The sequence below is a fragment of the Pseudopipra pipra genome, chromosome 5 (assembly GCF_036250125.1).
Source record: "Pseudopipra pipra isolate bDixPip1 chromosome 5, bDixPip1.hap1, whole genome shotgun sequence".
Taxonomy (NCBI): domain Eukaryota; kingdom Metazoa; phylum Chordata; class Aves; order Passeriformes; family Pipridae; genus Pseudopipra; species Pseudopipra pipra.
In genome coordinates, this window is record NC_087553.1 from 60,235,907 (window position 1) to 60,255,561 (window position 19,655).

General features: G+C 42.8%; 1 protein-coding gene across 5 annotated transcripts in view; it reads left to right on the forward strand.

Moving 5' to 3' along the window:
* Positions 1 to 19,655, forward strand: part of CELSR1 (cadherin EGF LAG seven-pass G-type receptor 1) — a 169,736-nt gene that overhangs the window by 113,475 nt on the left and 36,606 nt on the right. For all 5 annotated transcript variants that reach the window (XM_064656258.1, XM_064656261.1, XM_064656260.1 and 2 more), the window contains exons 6-15: positions 6,251 to 6,408; positions 7,404 to 7,567; positions 8,582 to 8,707; positions 13,605 to 13,771; positions 14,228 to 14,413; positions 14,744 to 14,857; positions 15,179 to 15,353; positions 16,093 to 16,234; positions 18,013 to 18,133; positions 19,393 to 19,576. In XM_064656258.1, coding sequence (XP_064512328.1) covers positions 6,251 to 6,408; positions 7,404 to 7,567; positions 8,582 to 8,707; positions 13,605 to 13,771; positions 14,228 to 14,413; positions 14,744 to 14,857; positions 15,179 to 15,353; positions 16,093 to 16,234; positions 18,013 to 18,133; positions 19,393 to 19,576 — 1,537 coding nt within the window. The remainder of the gene's footprint in view (positions 1 to 6,250; positions 6,409 to 7,403; positions 7,568 to 8,581; positions 8,708 to 13,604; positions 13,772 to 14,227; positions 14,414 to 14,743; positions 14,858 to 15,178; positions 15,354 to 16,092; positions 16,235 to 18,012; positions 18,134 to 19,392; positions 19,577 to 19,655) is intronic.

The window sequence follows — 19,655 nt, forward strand, 5'->3', positions numbered from 1 at the left end:
GGCAGGGGGGACCCCGGCGGCGGACGGAGCCCCGGCAACAGCCTCCAGCGGGACCCGATGCCAGTTGCTCCATTTTTTCCCATTATTACTGTAGCTGGAAGCGTTAGAAAACGAAGAGCCCCAAAGGGTATGATTATGAGGTATTTTCCACCCAGCACTTTTGGGGGTGGTCGGTTCTGGAACCGGCACATTAACAATGCAGAGGAGAGCTTTTTTGGTATTAAAAAAATAACTAGGAAACAGATTCTTTTTAACCTTTAACCACTCCAAACAGCCAATAAATCATTAGCTACTGATTAACAAAAACAGAAGGGTAACTTATTGTCTGGTAAGCAAACTCTTGGAATCAGTGAAAGGCTGGCACTGGCTTCAGGGTTGCTTTTCTTCTTACACATTTGCACTTATTAAAAAGACAAATAAGCCAAGCTCTGCATATTAAGCTATGCCATGCAAAGCATTTTGCTAAAACACTAACTTTCTAAAATGGATAGATTTTTAATGTATTTGCTGAGCTAAGCAAATGCATTATTTACTCTCTTCAGCATCCTGTCTGTCCCCCAAAACCGGGTGTCCTCGTGCCAAGCATAACGAGGTAGGTTGTGTCTCATCTGCAAGCGTTCCCAGTTTGTGTTCTCTAGGTCTTGGCCATACTTACAGTCTACTGCTGAATCGTCTCCTCAGCTCCTTCAAAAGACTTAACGGGGTGACTAAAGCAGGCGGAAGACCTCCTAGCCGAGATCTGGGCTGGAGAGCACAGCTTTCAATTCAGTCTGAGTTCAGGAAATATCCATGATGTTGGAACACTCTCTCCCATGGCCAACCAAAACCACTCTCCCTCTTTCTATCTGTGAGAAAAGTCAAGTGGCAATTTTTTATCTATGAATGGAAGTTGGAAAAAAGTGTTCTGGTAGAAGAAAAGTTTGTGAGACTTTTGGAAAAGACTATTATCTTGCAGATTAACTGATAGAAGGGTGAGATGCAGGAATCTGAGTGTCAGCACTGCTGCTGATTGACTAAACAAACATTTGCATTTTGGAGTATTACTATTACATGTACAGTATCTAGTCTGGTTTAATTCAAAATAAGTCTACCAATGATTGGACTATTTGCTTAAACCTCTCCAACAATTTTGCATCCTGACTTCTGGAAACAATAGAATATATAATGTAAAAGTAAAACAGTTAAGTATTTAAGACAAGCTTTCCATTGTCCGTTAATCTATATGTCTGTCCATTCACAGTGCATTATTAGACCATCTGTGTCTTTAATAAGTAACTGTGTAGGCTCTCATAGTTTAAATATTTACTTTAACATAATAGAGAATCCACATGAAACTGAGATACATGAGAATATCCATGTCCGATGTTTTAAGTGGAATGGGAGTGGATTTTTGTAGTAGATTTGCGAACTATAAACAGATGTGTTTTGATGACCTTCTCTCCTTTATCTGGTCTCCATTTATAAAACACAAGTTCACAGATTAAGCTTCTCAGGGTTTTTCATGCGCCTGAGAAAATCTACATGTGTTCCTTGCTGTTGAAGTTGTGGCGAGAAGTCCAAACGTTGCTCTGTACTTGGTTTTCGTGAAAATCAGATTTGGCATTGCTGGTGAAATAGCTCCACAGTGTCATTCTCTCACTGCAACCTGAGAAAGCCACCACAGGTGGCCAAAGGGACTTCCATGTTCCTTTGTAGTTTGAGGAGGTCACTCCTCCACGTCGCTGCTGAGGACAGCAGATGAGTCTCACTGTTATCTCCGCTGTGGTCAGAATGGGACCTGCACTTTTCAAAAGACAGCCTGGAAGACTCTCATTCCTGTAGTTGCAATCTGCCTGTGACTCTGTCTGGGCAAGGATGAATGTCATGGGTTAGACGTGAAATTGGAGATTGTCACTCATAGATCAGAACCACTAATCTCCTTCATGAAAGTTCAGTGAGGCAAAGGTAAGATTTGCCTTTTTAGGTACTTTTTTGGCAATTTTAGGTACTAATTGCCGAAATTTCAGGAACATAATTGTGCTTCATCTTGTTTTACAGATAGAGAAAAAAGTAGGTGGCTTCTGCTCTCACACATTAATCCTGAGACAGGGCTGCTTCTTTCTCTTCTCCAAGTGACTCTGTATGTGATTATAACAAGAAAACACAAGAGTTGGTATAACAAACAAAATGAATTTCAATATGGGGTGCACAGAATGTTTGAGGAGTCACTACCTAATGGTGATAAAACAATGCAACACTCAGGGCTGCTTTTTATTCCTTTTCTTTTGAGTCCAGGAATAATCTACTTCTTTCATAGTTTGTTTAAGGGAGACCAAGTTCTCCCTCTGGCACTGCTTGGTACCTCATCTTGCTACTCAATTTTACAGCATGTGGTCTTTGAAGTTTGAATCCCAACCTCTTTCTGAACAAGCGCTAACTGAAAAGGCAGCCTTTAGCGTTAGGTAGCAAAAGATAAATTTTCAGCCCCATGAGCAGGAACTCAGTTACATGACTTGCATTACCATTAATGGGGGTCATGCTGGTAAATTCCTGTACACCACATTGCACATTTACTCATGAGTGCAGAATTGGCACAGCTAATGAAACTTGCCTTTCGTCTAGCGTGGTGTTTCAGGAGATGAGTCTGACAGGCAGAAAGGACTGCTAAGTACCCAGATGAAAGTCTGGCTTTTAACTCCTTGAACATATTTCCAGAAAATAATAGTGTGAACTAATGCTGGTTAGTATTAGCTGTTCCTACTGTTAGGGATCAATCTTGCTCCAATAGGTCTTCATCAAGGCAAAGATCGTGCCTGAAATGTAAATCTGTGTGCTGTCACTTAGTGGTAATTCGTTTTCTTGTGCATTTTCCAAGTAGTGCTTGCTGTTACTTATTTTTTTTCAAACATAAGCCAGTCCTCTGCTGATACCAGCTTCTATAATCATAAACAAATTAAGTTATTTTTTATAATTTTCATCCCTGCTACTCTCCCAAAGATGATCCCTCCTATGGATGAGCATCACCTGGTGATTTCCAGCCTACGTTACTCATGGGCATCTCATATCCCTTTGTTCTTTTACTGTGTCCATTGTAGTGATAGCATCTTCTCATATCCAAACCCCTTACTCAGCCTTTACTAGACTAAACACGCCAAGTCCATTTTACCTGTTTGATAAGGTAAGCTTTGCATTGCTCTGGCTGCTATTCTGTGCACTTGGTGTAATTGGAAGGTATTTTTAATAAATGAAATCAGAATTGCCCACAATATTCTGTCCTACTCAGTGTCATGAAATTTCCCTAATATACATCTCTACAACAACCCAGTGTTGCATTTTAATCTCACCATGATCCCTAATTGTTTTGTAATCAACTAGTAGGGGTTTTTTTCTTATTTTTCACCATTTAGTGCTGATTGTCTCCAAGTCTGCAAGTGGAATTCTTTACATTAGATCCCAACTTTCATGTTGTGGGATTAATTCTCTTTCTTGCATGCAACTGTTCAAAATCATTCTTTTTTTAATACATAATGCTCTAAATATTCTTTGCATCACCAGCAACCTATATTTAGTATTAATCAAAATATTAAATGAAGAAAATCTATTTAATGATTCAATTCTGAAGGAGCTCCTAACTTAGGCTTCCTCTGTTCCACTCTTTTATTTATTTCACATTATTTCAGTTATAAAGTATTCCCTATGCTAGCTGTTGAAAAGATGAGTAGTGTAGTACTTGCCACATATTTTGAGTCCTTGTCCCATTAAATCACTCAGAAAATATCTCTTTCTTTTCCCAACATATTCTTCCATTTTGGTAAAAAGCCTGTTCCATCAAATGAGCCTTTAATGTGGTCAGAAAATTGGTATGTGTTTGAACTAAATATGGCCTGAACTGCCAATACATTTCTTTTTGTTCACTGAAATATTCCCTTTCTTCTTATCACCTTATGATTCTGTGTGGACATCAGAGCTGAAGAGATCTGCACTGCAGTGAACAGTCAACATCTAGAGAAACACTTTGCAGTTTCTATGTTAAATAAAAGTAGAAAAAAAAATCAATTTTCCACTGCAGCTAGTGACTGTGAAGGAGCAGCTGCAAACTGCTGAGTCTCATCAGGTTGCAATCGTGATTAACATTGGGCAGATCCCCCCTGCTGCGAGAATAAATACCCCGCCTTTGTCAAGGCTCCCATGTAAGAAACAATAGATTATTTCAGTGAAGCACAAGAACATAAATGTTAATCGAATCATTCCTTCGAATGAATAGAAGTAGCACCCAGAATGTAAACATTTTAATTTTGGAAGGGAAGGTCTGTCTGCCTGTCGGTTGGTTAATTTTCTATGTGTTTTTTCATTTACTTTGAAAAGCTGCTCACTAACATTGCCATCATTGCATACAATAACATTTTCAGCACTGCAAATACATATGCTTCCTGTCTTTCCAAGCTAGGCAGTGGCAAAGTCCAGGGAGTATCGGAAAAAATAAAACCAGCTTTAATATCACTCAAGAGAGGTCAAAACCTTTTACTGAATAACTGCCAAACTATGTGATCACATTAGTTCTTGGTGAAGGAAATGGAACATACTTTCCAACTGGAATCGACACCAGGAAACACATTTTTAAAATGTTTTTATACATTGGGATAATTACCCTTAAAAATAAATCTGTCTCTCTTTACAGATGATGAAAGTGTTTTTAAGTATTTTAACAAATTTGTGTGTGTATAAGCGAAACAAAAAGAAGTGATTTATCCCCTTACTGCTTCCTTGCTTGCTGTGCAAATACGGAATTTCAGAACGCAGTTGAGCAATACATGTTTTAAAGTGAGCATACAGGAAACTACAGTGTGATGCCCAGACATCTTCATTTTCATGTGGTTACAACTATTGTTGATCAACACATCATAAAAATATGTTTTGGCTTTCAGTTGTGCTGTATGTCTGGTCAGATCCTGCAGACTTCACTCCTGTGGGGTATCAGTTTGCCCACGGAGGAACAGCAGCAAAGCCAGTTGAGTTCAGCTCATTGCTTCTCTTGTACCCATAATGTCCTCAGAGATCCTGCACCAGTAGTACATGAGAACTCCTTAACTCTATATGAACACTGAACTTGGAAAAGGTTTTCTTATAGAATTTGCTAGTTCTTCAACGAGGCTGCTATGCAACTTTTATATGTGCACCCTTTTTTAACAGTCATACTGCACTTCTCCCCTGGACAGATCTGTCTCTTGAGTTTCTACACAGCAGATATCATCTCCTGCCAGTCATGCTGGGATACATCTTGTCAGTTACAAAATTAGTGGAGATGAAGAATGTGTTTGTGGTGGAAGAGCAGAAGTTTGATGTTTGGGATTGAATTCCTGGTGGTCCCATAGGCTTTCCTGTCTGTTGAGATCACTGAATTTCCCCAGGTGTTGGTAGGTGCTGAAGTGGGGAGAACAAATGACAGCAAGTGCTTGGCAGAGTGAGCCAGAAACAGTGAAGATGTGAAGCTGAGTGTGATAATTCTGGTTTTGTGGCCCATGTTCACCAGGGCATGTTGTGATTGGGTGGGTAGGAGTTTCCTGCTACCTGGGAGAAGCCAGAGGTGAGGGAAAGCCACAGTTTTTATTGTCTCTCTAAAACACACCTTTTTCCCATCTTCCATACTGCACCTGCAGTGTCAGTCTGTATGCCTGGACCAAAGCATCTGCATGAGCAAGCATATTTCTATCCATTATTTTTGATTGTCCAGCTCCACAGGTCTGGATGTTGACTGTCTCTATTCTCCTGTAACCTAGAAACTGGGCACTTCTCAGAAGGCTCGCAATGGGCAGTGGTATTTCGTGTGCTCCATCCTGTAGCTGGTACAATCAGGCTTCAGCTAAGCTCCCTCCCAGTCATCAGACAACCTCTCACTACAGCCTTTAGAAGGGCCTGAACTCAGTTTCTGGCAGTCCTGACAGAGTACACTCATCAGAGAAAATTTGATTTAAGCCTTTAGCCTCACTTATAATATTACATCATTTTAGGGTTTTCATTCACTTGAGGTGAAGCGGTGCAAAGTGAAGACAGTTTATTAGACTTTACTATGCAGAAATGAGAAAACAAGTCTTTGGGGTTTTTCCTTGCCTAAATGTTATAGTCTAGCTTAACTTCTGCTGTTCTCTTTACATAGTCTACTTTTGTCCCTTTTGGGGGGGTAGTAAGAAGTATGTTGTCAAGCTGACTGAACCAGCGTTTAAATCCCATGTGTATGTAGCACTGTATGACATGTGCCATTTATTTTTTGAAGCCAAACATTGGCCGATTAGGAATTCCCCATGGGCCTTCTGGAGAGAAAGTGGCTGTGGTGACTGTGGATGACTGTGACACAGCAGTGGCTGTGCGCTTCGGGAGCCTCATTGGAAACTATACCTGTGCTGCCCAGGGGACTCAGACTGGCTCAAAAAAGTAAGGATTCCTTATATTGCACTAAGCAATTAACCAGTAAGTTGGAAAAGCAGATATGATTTAACAAGAAAAAGTAACGAGGTTTAGTTTGGGAGGTGGAATTTGTTGGAGGCTACTGCAAGGGTCAATACACCAAATTCCTTCTAAAGTTAAAAACCAAAACCAAGAAAAAAATTACCTGAAGGTCAGTGCATCTACTTGGTGTGAAAATGTAGACAGAAGGGCAAATAAAATGTCAGACTTTATTAATGAAGGAGATGGCTGAAGAGCTTATTACTTTCATCATTTAAGTTAAAAGTCCTATCTTGAAAAAGAAATAAAGGAGGTACAGAAAAGGCCATTGAAAATCATTAGGTGTGAAAAAAGGTTTCCTGAGAGGAAAGACCAAAAAACATTAGTACTTTTGAGTTTAAAGAGAAGATGAACAGCAAGCAACATAGAGGGGATATAAAGTAATGAGTGATAGCAGAAAGAGCATTGGTGCTCTAATCCCAAAAGAAGGGCACACCATTAAAATTGGGACTAATTCAAACTGACTAGATGATACACTTCTCACACAGTGTGGTGTCATTTAGTAGAACCTGCATCCACTAAATGTAATTAAGACTAAGATTTTCAGAGGCTTTTAAAAGGGTTGGCACTATATAATAATTAAGTCTTTATATAAAAATGTACAGCCTTTGTGCTGAGCAGCATAAGCCAGTCCTTACATGACTGGGATCAGAAACAAGCATCCTGTGGCTGCACATTTTTCCATAATTTTCACTTTCTTCTTCATATTGGCCACTATTAGGGACAGGTCACTGGATTCCCTATGCATATAACAGCTTCTAAGTTAAAAGTTAGTGTTTCTGGAAGTGCTCATGTAGCAGAGGGAGGTGCATGGCAACACGGATAGACTAAACAGCTCAAATGTGCTTATGGAAGCAGCAATATAAAGAACAAAACAAACCAAACTATTTGCAAGAAATTATGAGCAATTCTTTTTTCTTCAGATCTTTGGACCTAACCGGTCCGCTCCTCCTTGGTGGTGTCCCAAACTTGCCTGAAGATTTCCCAGTGCACAACAGGCAGTTTATTGGCTGCATGAGGAACCTCTCCATCGACAGCAAGCCCATCGACATGGCCAGTTTCATCGCCAATAATGGCACTCTGCCAGGTAGGAGCAACTAGCACCCCAAAAATCAACACAAGAAAGGTCTCTGCCACAGCTGTGTGTGTAGCCAGGCTTAGGGTGTTGAAGGGGCCAGCACTGGGAGGAACCCCAGGAAGGGGCAGGAGACAGAGGGGTCTGAAATGATGCTTGTCCCCCTGTTAGCACCGCTGACAGCAAAGCGGCCAAGTGGCACGGTTGCTGGGCATTGTGCTGCCACCGTGCCACTGGCGTGGCTGCATCCAGACCTCATTTGTTTGAGCAAGGTGCAGTCCTTGCCTGTGCCAGAGAGGCACACAATAGCCTGTGTCACAGGGCACACTTCCAGGATTAGGCAGCACACAGGAAAGGACTGGGCTTGTTTAGACCTTCTGCATTGCTAGGAGTTTCACCCAGGAATTTACTGCTAAATGAACTTTTCTTCTTCTATTTTTTTAGCTACCTTTCAAATGTCATCTTGCTCTGAAAGCCAGTGGGATTACTTCATGAAAAAAGACAGCACTTTTACTGACTTTTTAATAAATTGTCTTTGTTCTGTAAACAAAATTCGGAAATTCCCCAAATCTGAAACCTCCTTCATGAGGCAGCCTGTTTGAGGTTCTGATTTGGTTTCCAGCCTTGGATCCCTGATCAGGATTAGTCCTGGTGATTAGGTGTACAGAATGTTGTCATCATCCTAAAACTGGCTCTTACACACAAAAATGGCAAGTCTCTTCTGTCCATGCTGCTGAAGGTCTGTGTAAGAGCTAAATTGCAGTTCTGAAGTATGTTTTGTTGATCGTGCATTAGGAAGGGAGTCATAGCATACGCTTTTGATAGATTTGTCTCTATGAATTTGACATACGATCAGCGCACATGAAATTTGCCATCCACATTTTGCTTCACTGACTTCACTTCTTCAAAAAAAGAAAGCAAAAAACCCAAACTTATGTTGTGTCTCTACATAAAAACTCAAATACAGTCATTTAGAGCCTTTTTCTTGTTAAAACCTTGCAAAGTAGTGGTTTTCCTGAATTTCAGGCTGTGCAGCGCAGAGGAACTATTGTGAAACCAACTGGTGCCAGAACGGAGGCACGTGCATCAACAAGTGGAACATGTACATCTGTGAGTGCCCCGTACGCTACGGAGGGAAAAACTGTGAGCAAGGTAGGATGCAAAGACCTCTTCATACACTGTCATGTGTGCATGTTTCATTACCTGTCATTAATATCTCATAGCATGTATGTCAAACTGTCATGCTTAAGGGTAACAGAAGATTGCAGTTGAGACTAAAATCACCCGTTATCTATCTGAAATAATTTTGGAGATCACTTACGTAGTAGATGACATACTGTCATGAATAACAGCAGCTTTCATTGATTTACTTACATAAGCAAAGTCATTCCAAAGAACTTGGCAGTACTCAGTAATTTGTTTATAGTAAAATGCCTGATCCTAAGCCCCTTTAAATCAGTGGAAAGAATCCCGCTGATTTATTGAGCTTTGACTCAACCCAGGGATCAGTGTGCAGTTTTAATCACCACTTTCTTGGCAGGAAGGCATTCTCTGCTAAGTATGAGCACTTTCAGTTTTACTGGGTTTTTCTTTGATTGAACACAATGTGCGTATATGTGTAAAACCTCATTAATAAAGGATAAGGAAGGAGCAGCAGGTGAGTTTTATAAGGTGTGAACGACTTGCAGTTTCTTCCCTAGAAGCAAGGGGTCATCTCTGTGGGGAGTCCCAGGGGGTTGGTGCCGTAAGGTGGCTGTTCCTTTGGAGTCTTCCTGGAGGCTTCCAGGAAGGAAAACCTGCTTATACTAGTCATGGCTTTCCTAGAAACAGAAGGCCAAATTCTGGCTCCTGATGCAGATGTGGTAGGTCTTTGCTTCCCTTATCCCCTGTGACACTTAGCCCAGAATAATTTGTGTTGTGATCAAGGATTTTGTTCTTTTGATGTATCTACCCCAAACCAGATATTCTGGATTGCTCTCAGCAGAGTGTGGACCCTGGAATTGCAGCTGAGCTGCACGCACCACAGGGATTTGCAAACCCCTTTAGCACAATATGCCTCAGCCTGGGCCAGATCTAGGTGTTGGCAGCTGCTCTCCCCTTACCTGAGAAGGAGCAGCTCAGGAGGAGAGGACAGATGGTTAAGTTTTTGTCTTGGAAATAAGGGTTTGTAGAGTGAGGAACAGGAAAAAGGACTGATGGGATGGAGACCTCTTCCTATGTTCTACCTCATGCAGAGCCCAGAGCTGCTATTACTGCCCCTAGTGAGGTACCTGCTTTCTGTAGCAGCTCCTCAGGTATTCTGAGCTTCACGGATTTGTATGAAGATCTAATTTTCGCATGTGTCTCATGCCAAGTATCTTTGTTGGTGAAGTTCTGGTGTTTTTGTCATGACCAGCTGGTCTCTGTGGTACAAACCCATGCTGATGTATCCTGAGGGAGTGCCAGGGCCCAGCTCTGCTATAACCTGTGCTGGTGTAAATGGGGAGTAGTGCTATCACATGGAAAGACTATCCTTCCCTCTGTCTTTATCTTAGTTTTCAAGTGGAAATTCAGAATTTGACCAAATGTGTGTTTTCTTTGTCGTTTTTTTATCCCAAATTCAAGACCAAACCATAAATTTTGAGACTTAGAAAATCACCTCAGAACTGCCCTGTATACATCACTGGAAACTCATTATAGGTTCAGGTAATAGAAGTGATGACAGTCACATCAGCACTGCCTCCCTTGCGCCAGCAGTCACCTCTGCCTCCACCACTGTGATTCCTGCATGTCCCCTTTGACACTCTCAAACCCCAGGTTCTTGCTGATGCCTCAATTTGTGGTTTTTTTCTGAAGTTTGAGGGCAGCAGGCTGCTTGCTTCTTTGATGATATTTATAGGCCAGAGTGTCCCTATGGAAAAATTGCCAGCCAAGAAAGAAATTAATTTTTCTGGAATGTGACCAAAGATTTCAGGAGCCTGAAGTTAAAGTCAGGAGGAATCACAGATATGCAATACTCCTGGCTTTCAGGTTGCTCAGTTGAATACTCAGCTATGATCCTAGCAGCATTAGCTATTATTGGGCAGCTATTTTTAAAAAAGTCTTAGGTAGAATATTTGCATTCTTGTGTAGGAGTGATTGGCTGCTGCATTTCTTCAATCCCTTTGGCAGTGCAGGATCTGCTTCAGGCTCACAGACAACAAAGACTTTGGCAGGTTACCAATCCACCTTTTTTGATTTTCTGCTCTTCAGAAATTCTGGGATCTGGTTTGCACTAGTGAGGATGGGGTGTTTTAACCTCACCATCCTCCTAGGACCTGCTAACTCACCTTCTGGTAGCTCCCATCTCCCTCTGCTGACATATAGAAGGGAGATAAAATTAAGAAAAAATAAGTTTCACCTTTGTTGTAATTTAATTCTTTTAAAATATCAGGTATTGCAATACTGTGAAGAAGATCTAGCAGCTGTGTCTGACTCTTGGATGGCCAATGTCATTGCACTAGCCTTGGGCTGACCACCACAGGTCTGCACATAAACATAAGCTTTCACATGTCCTACACCCAAACTGCAGGTGATGTCCCATGAGATGTTGGCAGCAGGTTTCCCCAGGCCCTCTGTCTCCACAGGGCATGGTCCTCGTGTCTTTCTGATAGCCTGTTAAATGTAGTAGTCTTTTAAAAGGGTACGTAGATACACAGGTAGTGCTTCAAAGTGACAGACCCTGAGAACACAATTAGTTTTCATCCCTGCATCGCTGATGGCAGGGAGATGCTGTGCTGGGAAGCGTGTGTGCTCGCCTCTGTGGTGACAGGGGTGGTTAGGTCACATCTGGGTACACTGGATGTGGTCACCAGCCCCTCCATGGTCCCAGGCGTGGTCCCAGGCATGAGGAAGGGCTGGGGGAAAGAGGGAGGTCAGAGCAGGCTGACAGATGGATTTCTATTTTAACAGCAGGGGAAGGTGCACCCTGGCCCCAGGGAAGGGAAGAGAGTTGGGAGGAGGTGTGGGAAGGGAATGGTATTTGCAAGTACAGAAAGTCACCACCGGTGAGAAAAGAAAGAAGGTGGCTAATTACCATGCCAGTCCAGTTCTCCCAGGAGCAAAGCCAAAACACTTCCAAACAGCATTCCCAGCCTCCAGCAGATGGGAAGCCCACAAGGTTTGCATCCTGGCTCTGCTCTCCAGAGGCAGATGGACTTAAAAGTCTCAGCAACTGTCTAGAAAACCAGCAGCAAAGTTGGTAGTTGAGGTCATTGTGAAGGTCAGCAGGGTAGAGGAGGAAGGAGAAGGCTGACTTTTGCAGAAGGAGGAAATAATGCTGCTCAACACCATTGTCCTGGTTACTTTTACATTGATGTGGCGCAGTGTGGGCTCATGAATTGTGCCCTCACCCAGACGGCCAGAATTTAAGCACTGTGTTCCAGTTTTAAGCAAGCTGAGGACATCTATATCTGGTGACAAACTTCTTTGAATTGCTGTCTGGTTTTCAAGAGCAGGCTACACTGCAGTTGTTACACCACATGCTCTCGCTGGCATTCATGAAGGACTGAGTATGAATGCAAAAGGGAGATCACAGCCTGGAGCAGGAGGGAGAAGGACTGTCCTTTGGGGCTGCCTGCACTTAGCCTGGTGTGGGGTGGTTGGGTAACCACCTCTTAGAGAAGGGCAAGTCAGTTTTCACTTCTGGCTTGGCTAGTGATAGCCCATTAGTCCCTGACATCTTGTTTCTCACAAATAGGGAGATAAAGGACTTGCACTTTTCCTCCAACCCCTTCACTCCAGTCCCCACCCCAGTCTTTCCTTTTAGAGACACCAGCAAGGCAGACATATCAGAATTTGGGGTATGGGTTTATTCCTCAAAAAAATAAACCTTCATATCAACTTTATTCCATTTTCTGCTATGGTGTCATCCCTCCACCTTTTTCTAAGGACTTGCCATCTCATAGTAGTGCACATGCATTTGTGTATACATGATCTGTCCTAGTACAAAAAAAAGGTGTCAGAAGTGTCAGTAGATTATGGTAGTGTGGAGCAGAAGGGGGAAGACTGTTAAGCCGTGTTGTCTCACTGACCATCTACATGGACTCAGCACATGACAAAATAAAAGGCTGGAGACTAATCTAGGAGTTGTACCCAGTCTCTGAGGTCTGCTTCCACTGGCAAAAAGCTGCCATGAATATCACCAACATGCCCACAAATAAGGATGTCAGACAGGGGCTGACTGCAAATCCTTCTACAAGGTGCCATGCATGATGGAGGTGTCATATGAGGTGCTGCAAATAGCACAGAGCTCCCATGGCTTAGTTTGTGCTTTTAATCAGTGGGATCAACTAATCCATGGTACTGTTACCTAAGGTAACAACTTTAAAAGTCCAATGGGTGGGTGTTCCCCTATTTTCCGTCAGCAAAGTACTTTCCATTGAAGGCTGTCATCAGTGTCTCCCTGTAGGAGCTGTGTTCTTGCAAGGTTAGAGAGGAGGGCAACTCTTCAGCTGTCAGCTCGAGATATTTAAGGCAGGTGATTTAGGCAATTCCACACAAGCTTTCTCGCTGTGAAAGGGCTATGTAGCAGGGACAGCTAAATAATCAGGCCCTGGAGTATTTGTAATTAATTCATATTTCCTGTTGCATCTCAGCCTTTTCCTGTGTTAAATCTGTTAATTAGAAGAAGGTAATCAAGGGTATGTTGAAAATATCTGTGGCAACTGTTGCCTTCAAACTTCCTGCTCTGTCCACCCACTCATCAGCAGAATTGTATCAGCAGAGATCTTGAGTTTACCTTTCTAGGAACAACTCTCACCTTGGTAATGCCATAGCAGTGTGGAGGTGCTGCTTTTCAGTACAGGCAAGATGCCTACCCTACAACAAGGGAAGGTTGTGAATTTCCAGTATTATCAACTGCTTCACAGTAACTCCCCTAGACTGGCTCTTAATCCATAGTAGATTAAATATAACTCAGTGGAAGAGGGACTAGCTGCCTTGTGTTATCACTGCAACAGACAATCATTTTTCCTCTTAACCTTAGTCCTGAAGGATATCAACTGTTTCTCTTCTGTATTTTGATTTACAGCAATGCCTTCTCCTCAGCGTTTCAGTGGTGAAAGCATTATCATTTGGAGTGACCTTGACATTACCATCTCTGTGCCGTGGTACATTGGGCTGATGTTCAGAACCCGGAAAGTCAATGGCATGCTAATGCAAGCCAATGCTGGGGCTGCATCCAAGATCAACATTCAGGTAAAAATGTGGCTGCCTTTGGTTAGAAAAGAATTCATTCTCCCCCATCAGTGGATATGACCAGATGAACTACATAGCTTCATGCACACAGCTGAATGCACATCAATAAAAACATATTATTACTTTAGTGTTTTACAAAGATCAAAAGATGAATGATCAAAATATCATAATATCAAAATATTCATTGGTTTAATATTATTTTTTTAACCAGAAGTAGTAGTACGCCTTAATATAGATGCAAAAAATATATATATTGTTTTGGGTTTTTTTTGTCCATAAGGTAAGTTGGAGTCTGAACGTCGAAAGTTACACCAGGAGTTCTTGCAAGCATTTGTCTTGTATTTACTCTTTGGTCTTTTTTTCCTTTTTTGGGTTGTCTTAGGAAATGTTATTATCATGCCCTCTCCTTCCAAAGCATCCAGTCCAATACAAAAGACTTTTTTTTTTTCCCCAAAGATACTGAACAGCTACGTACAGTTTGAAGTGTACAGTGGCCTGAGCCAGGTTGCTAGTTTGACAATGAGCCAGTCACGAGTCAGTGATGGGGAGTGGCATCATTTATTGATAGAGCTGAAGAGTGCTAAAGATGGTAAAGATCTCAAGTACCTCGCTGTCATGTCCTTGGACTACGGGATGTACCAGGTAAGGCAGCATCATAACTTTGCAGCTAAGCACTGCAGAAATGTTTTTAGGAGAGTAGGATAAAGGACTGTGGAAAAATACTTATGCTGTGAGATATTTTCTGTGGTGATTTGTGTCTAATGAATGATATTAATTTATTAAGCCTAATGATAAGATATCTTATGAAGAAGTCCTGAAAAAGACACATTCCAATGCCTGTCTCCTTACTGCTTTTTTAGTTTTTCTGTAATCTACTGTCAGCTACTGCTTGACTCCATCACTACAGAAAGCAGGCTGGCTGTGTCACAGAGGATGATAGTGCTTCTTATTGTCTGTCCTTTTCCTCAACAGAGCACTGTACAGATTGGAAATCAACTACCTGGACTGAAAATGAAAAGCATCATTGTGGGAGGTGTATCTGGAGACCAAGTCTCTGTTCAACAGGGATTTTATGGATGTATGCAGGTATGAAATGAAAAGTGTAGCAATAGATTTTGAACTTGTGAGAAAATACCCAGGTGAAAATGTGGGTGTTTCTTTTTCATCCATGCTCAAACATTTCTGTTTCCTTCATAATCTAAGAATCAAAATAGTAAAGTCTACCCACTTTCCCAGGTACAAATCTGATCGCACACGGGAAAAACATCTGAAAAAAAACCCTGGGTTTGACTCATCAGATGATGTTTCTTTAAATGTAGCCTCATCAATTAAAGGGAGTAGTGAAACACATAGTACTGTACTCTGAATGAAGACTCTTATTTAAAAATAATTGTCTTTTGTCACCAGGGAGTAAGAATGGGAGAGACATCTACAAACATAGCGACACTCAACATGAAACAGGCTACCAAGATCAATGTAAAGGAGGGTTGCGAGGTGGATAACCCTTGTGATTCCAACCCATGTCCCCAGCACAGCTACTGCAGTGATGACTGGGACAGCTACTCCTGTGTCTGCGACCCAGGTAACCTGGTGACCATCCCATGCACTCATCCAGGAGATGGATCACACCTTCATGCACTCATCAGAAGCAGTGCAGCAGCAGAAGCATGCCTGCAAAGTGTTCATCTTCTGATTCTTCCTTTTCCAGTCAGTATTATCTTTCTCACTCTTACCCATAGCACCTTGAAACTGCACTCATGGGCTAAGGATCTAGGCAATGTATCCACCAAACAAAGACAGTCTCTGGTCCAAAGGACTCCTGTGCACCTCCCCTTTTCTTTTCTCTGTTTTTTTTTTTTTTTTTTTACTTTTTATTTTCTTTCCCAGCCTTTTCTGCTGTTAAATTTCAGTCTCTCACTCTGCATCCTAATCAAGATACTTTGAATGTTTTCTCTGTTTTGGTGCATGGAGCCAGCACATGCTGTCAGTACCCAGCACAGTCACCTCCCGTACACGCAGCAAAAGAATACAAAACTATTTGTAGCACATGCCCTGAATATAAAACTGGGAACCAAAGGCACAAGGGTGCCTCAAGCATGGTAACAGACTGTCAAAAAGAATGGCCCATTATCATTTTGGCTGTACTATTTTCCCATTTTGAGAAGGAAAAGAGTACCTTATTTCTGATAGTATCTTAGGGGGAATCTACTGATTATTGTAGATGTGTTATTAGTGTATAAGCTTAAGATAGACAATCTTTTGTAGACATGCAAATCGTAAATTACAATGGTTGATCTAATTTTATGACCTTGTCTCCCCAGGGTACTTTGGGAGAGATTGTGTTGATGTATGTAACTTGAACCCATGTGAGCATGTCTCCACATGTGTGCACAAACCCAGCTCATCCCATGGCTACACCTGTGAATGTGGACAAAGCTACTATGGACAGTACTGTGAAAGCAAGTAAGAGAATTATTTTGTTCTTGGTTTCTCAATCCTTCCAGGTAGTTCTTCTTCTGAGGCAGCAGTCCTCTCACTTCCTTTTCCACTTTGGTTAACTTTCCTGTTACCATTTGAGTGTTCGTGGTGGATGGTATTTGCAGGCTCCCTGCCTTTTGGCATTCCTGAGCTCTTCCCAGAAACCAGACAAACTTCCATATTACTCAGGAGCCGCTTTTCTTCATCAGCAGCTCAGGGGCTCAACCATTTGTGTTGTGTTAGACAGCACTGCATCTCACCTGGGCCTTGTGGTGGACCTGGCCCGAGTTTGCTCTGCATCTCTCCTGCAGCTCCCCCAGCACATAGAGCAATGCACCCAGTTTGGTGGCCCATAGCCAGATAAAATCGCTTTGCAGTTTGGGTCCAGTCCCTGGACTGGCAAAAAGCCATCTCCTCTGGACAGTCTGGGAGCCTATGTCTGTTGCTTTGTTGGGGAAACGTGCAGATTCCCTCATCAGCAGCTTCCTGGCCTCAGATAAGCATTCAGCAACCAGCCTTATCCCAGAGGCGGCACTTTGATTCAGTGTAATATGGGCCATTCATGATGTGCAAATGAAGTGCATTTGTCTGCCCGTTTAGGAATAGCTAATGTGATGTTTCCTTCGCTTTGAAAACTGCAGGCTTCTTCCTCTGCCTTTTGTTGCATGGGCTTGCAAATGTTGGCCGTGCAGTTGCCAGATTTGTCTTTCATTCCTCTGGATTAGAGACACAGAGACATTGTCCCCTGTCATTATCTGCTGACATCATGTCAAGTGCAGCAGTGTGGTTTTCATATTCTAAAGCATAGAAGTACAAACCTGGTAATTACTGTAAACAAAATTGGTAGTGGTCTTCAAAACAGATGGGAAATAGCTTTTCTTTCCTAAAATGAGCAGGAAGGGGATTTCTTATGTATTACACTGATCACAGTCTCAGCAGTGTTGTCATTTAGGCTATTGTTTGACAAAGACTTCCAGCTATTAGAGACCCAGGTCATTGCCTCTGGCCCTTTCCGGAGGTCTCTTGCCAGCACTAGTGTTGGGGCATCTATGGGATAACCAGCTCAGAAGCTTACCCAGAATAAACAGTACCAGTGAAAATGAGGGTTATCCTTTGGCTGCGGTGGCTTTTGGCTTGCTGCATAACATTCAATGAGCTGTGCTGTTGCACTCGTAGTTGGAATCACGGGCTTTGATTCATAGTCTGGATCAAAGCTGCCACCCTTCCCTCTTCCATGTCTCCAACCACATGTGTCCTCTGCCTCCCCTGTGGGAGACCAGGGCTTTTCAGACCCTGCAGTGAGCTGCCTGAGAAAGCCAGGTTGGCTGGAAGTAGTGGCTTTTCTTTATAAGGTGAGCTTGCAGCCAGCTTTGCACCTGAGATGGTGTCCCTGTAGGCGGGACAAGAAGCCCTGCCACCCACAGCAGGGCTGGGGCAGGAATCTGTGGGGATAGGGAGTGGAATATAAAGTGTTGGGCAGCTGTATCCCAGGGCAGTTTGTGTTGGTAGGTAAACCATGCACATGCTCAGTGCCACCTGCACTTGTAAATATTTAGAGAAATGTTCCCTCTAGGGTTTCATAGCACTGATATTCTAAATTTTCTTGTATTGCAGTGTATATTCATTTATATATGTATTGATTGTTGGCTGAGATACATTAGTCTACATAAGCTGATGAAGTTGAGTGCAGATTTGGCCCTAAGTTCTTTTTTTTCATGTGTTTTAAAAGGAAACTTAACTTTCAATTTGATTTTCTTTTGTAGGATCGACCTGCCTTGTCCCAGAGGTTGGTGGGGAAATCCCATCTGTGGCCCATGTAATTGTGAGACCAGTAAAGGGTTTGATTCTGATTGCAATAAGACCAATGGAGAATGCCACTGCAAGGTAAGCAAAAGAAACCAGCCTTAAGTCAAAAGTTCTTTAGTTTAAAAAGTAACTGTACGGCTAATAACTACAGGTGAGTACCTGAGACAAAGTACACACAGTTGTGCTTTGTATCATATATATATATATATATATGTGTGTGTGTGTGTGTGTGTGTGTGCACTGTGGAGTTAATCATTACCCAAAACATTTTGCTGGCACCACCCTTCTCAAAATCATAGCGTGAAGCTCTTATCTTGTTTGTGTTTGGAAAACCGAACTGAGAGGATGAAAGCCTGGCTCTGATCTCTGAAGTGCAGCCCTGTTTATCGGGTGAGATCAGACAGGGGTGCAGAGGAGTGCCAGTGGTATTTTGTGTATAACAAGTGAGTAATAGTCATGAAACAGCTCGGGGCAGCTGGGTGAAGCTCCCCCCTGTGCAATGGCCAGCCAAAGGCCTAGCAGCTGGAGAGAGGTAAAGAATACGAAAGGCTAAATGCTTTCCTCAGTACCACCTCTGACGAGTTTAAAGGGAATTTCTGTGGACAGTCAGGGACAGATGGGGGACATGGCAGTGGAGGCGCCTCTGTCGTGGAGGTTTTACAAAGGACTTCTCACAATAGGTTTTACAATAGGCTTGAATGACATCAGAGGAGCTGGGCCTGTGCAGACTAGTGGCTGTGAATCTAGCCCCCTGCTCCTTTCCAAAATGCCAGCAGGATACACGGCAACTGTTGCATTAAATGGAGTCAGTGGGGTGCCAGCTCCATGCTCTTGTGCAATCATGTAGTGCCTCAGATCAAAAGCATGTACAGATGCAATTTGAATATGTGATCATTGCTTCCTCTACACCCTCTACGTGAAACACAAATGGACAGTGCAAGAACCTTCCTTACTGGCTTGTTCATGCCATATAGGAGTGGAATTGCAAAGCAGAGAAAACTGTAAATCCTTCAAGAATATGTTTAGTGGGCACTGGCAGCAAGTGCTCAAGAAATAACATGGGCCCTCTGCCCCCACTGCAAATGGCAGTGCAAACCTGGGGTCTCTATGACACAGGGCAGCCCCAGCACTCAGCTCTGCCTCTCTGGCTTACCTGGGCTAACACAGCACACTGCCCAGAGCTATTACATTTTCTGATAGTGGTAATGTCATTTCTATCTGTGCTTTGCAAAATTAGCCCTTTTATGATGCACATGCTGTTAGAGCAGGATTTCGGAAATGTTGGTAATTTGGAATGTAAGTCAAATACCTTGTGTCTATCATTGTGTTTTTTCTAGGCAAATTACTACAAGCCCCAGAACAGTGACACCTGCTACCCCTGCGACTGCTTCCCGTCTGGCTCCCACACGCGTGCCTGTGACATGGAGACGGGACAGTGTCCTTGCAAACCTGGTGTCATAGGGCGTCAGTGCAACCGCTGCGACAACCCCTTTGCAGAAGTCACCGTAAGGGGCTGCGAAGGTACCTCCTGTCCAGCATGTGCTGCTGATCAGCTGGGCTGCAGCTGCAGGATCAGAGCTTCTGACAGTGGGCAAGTGGG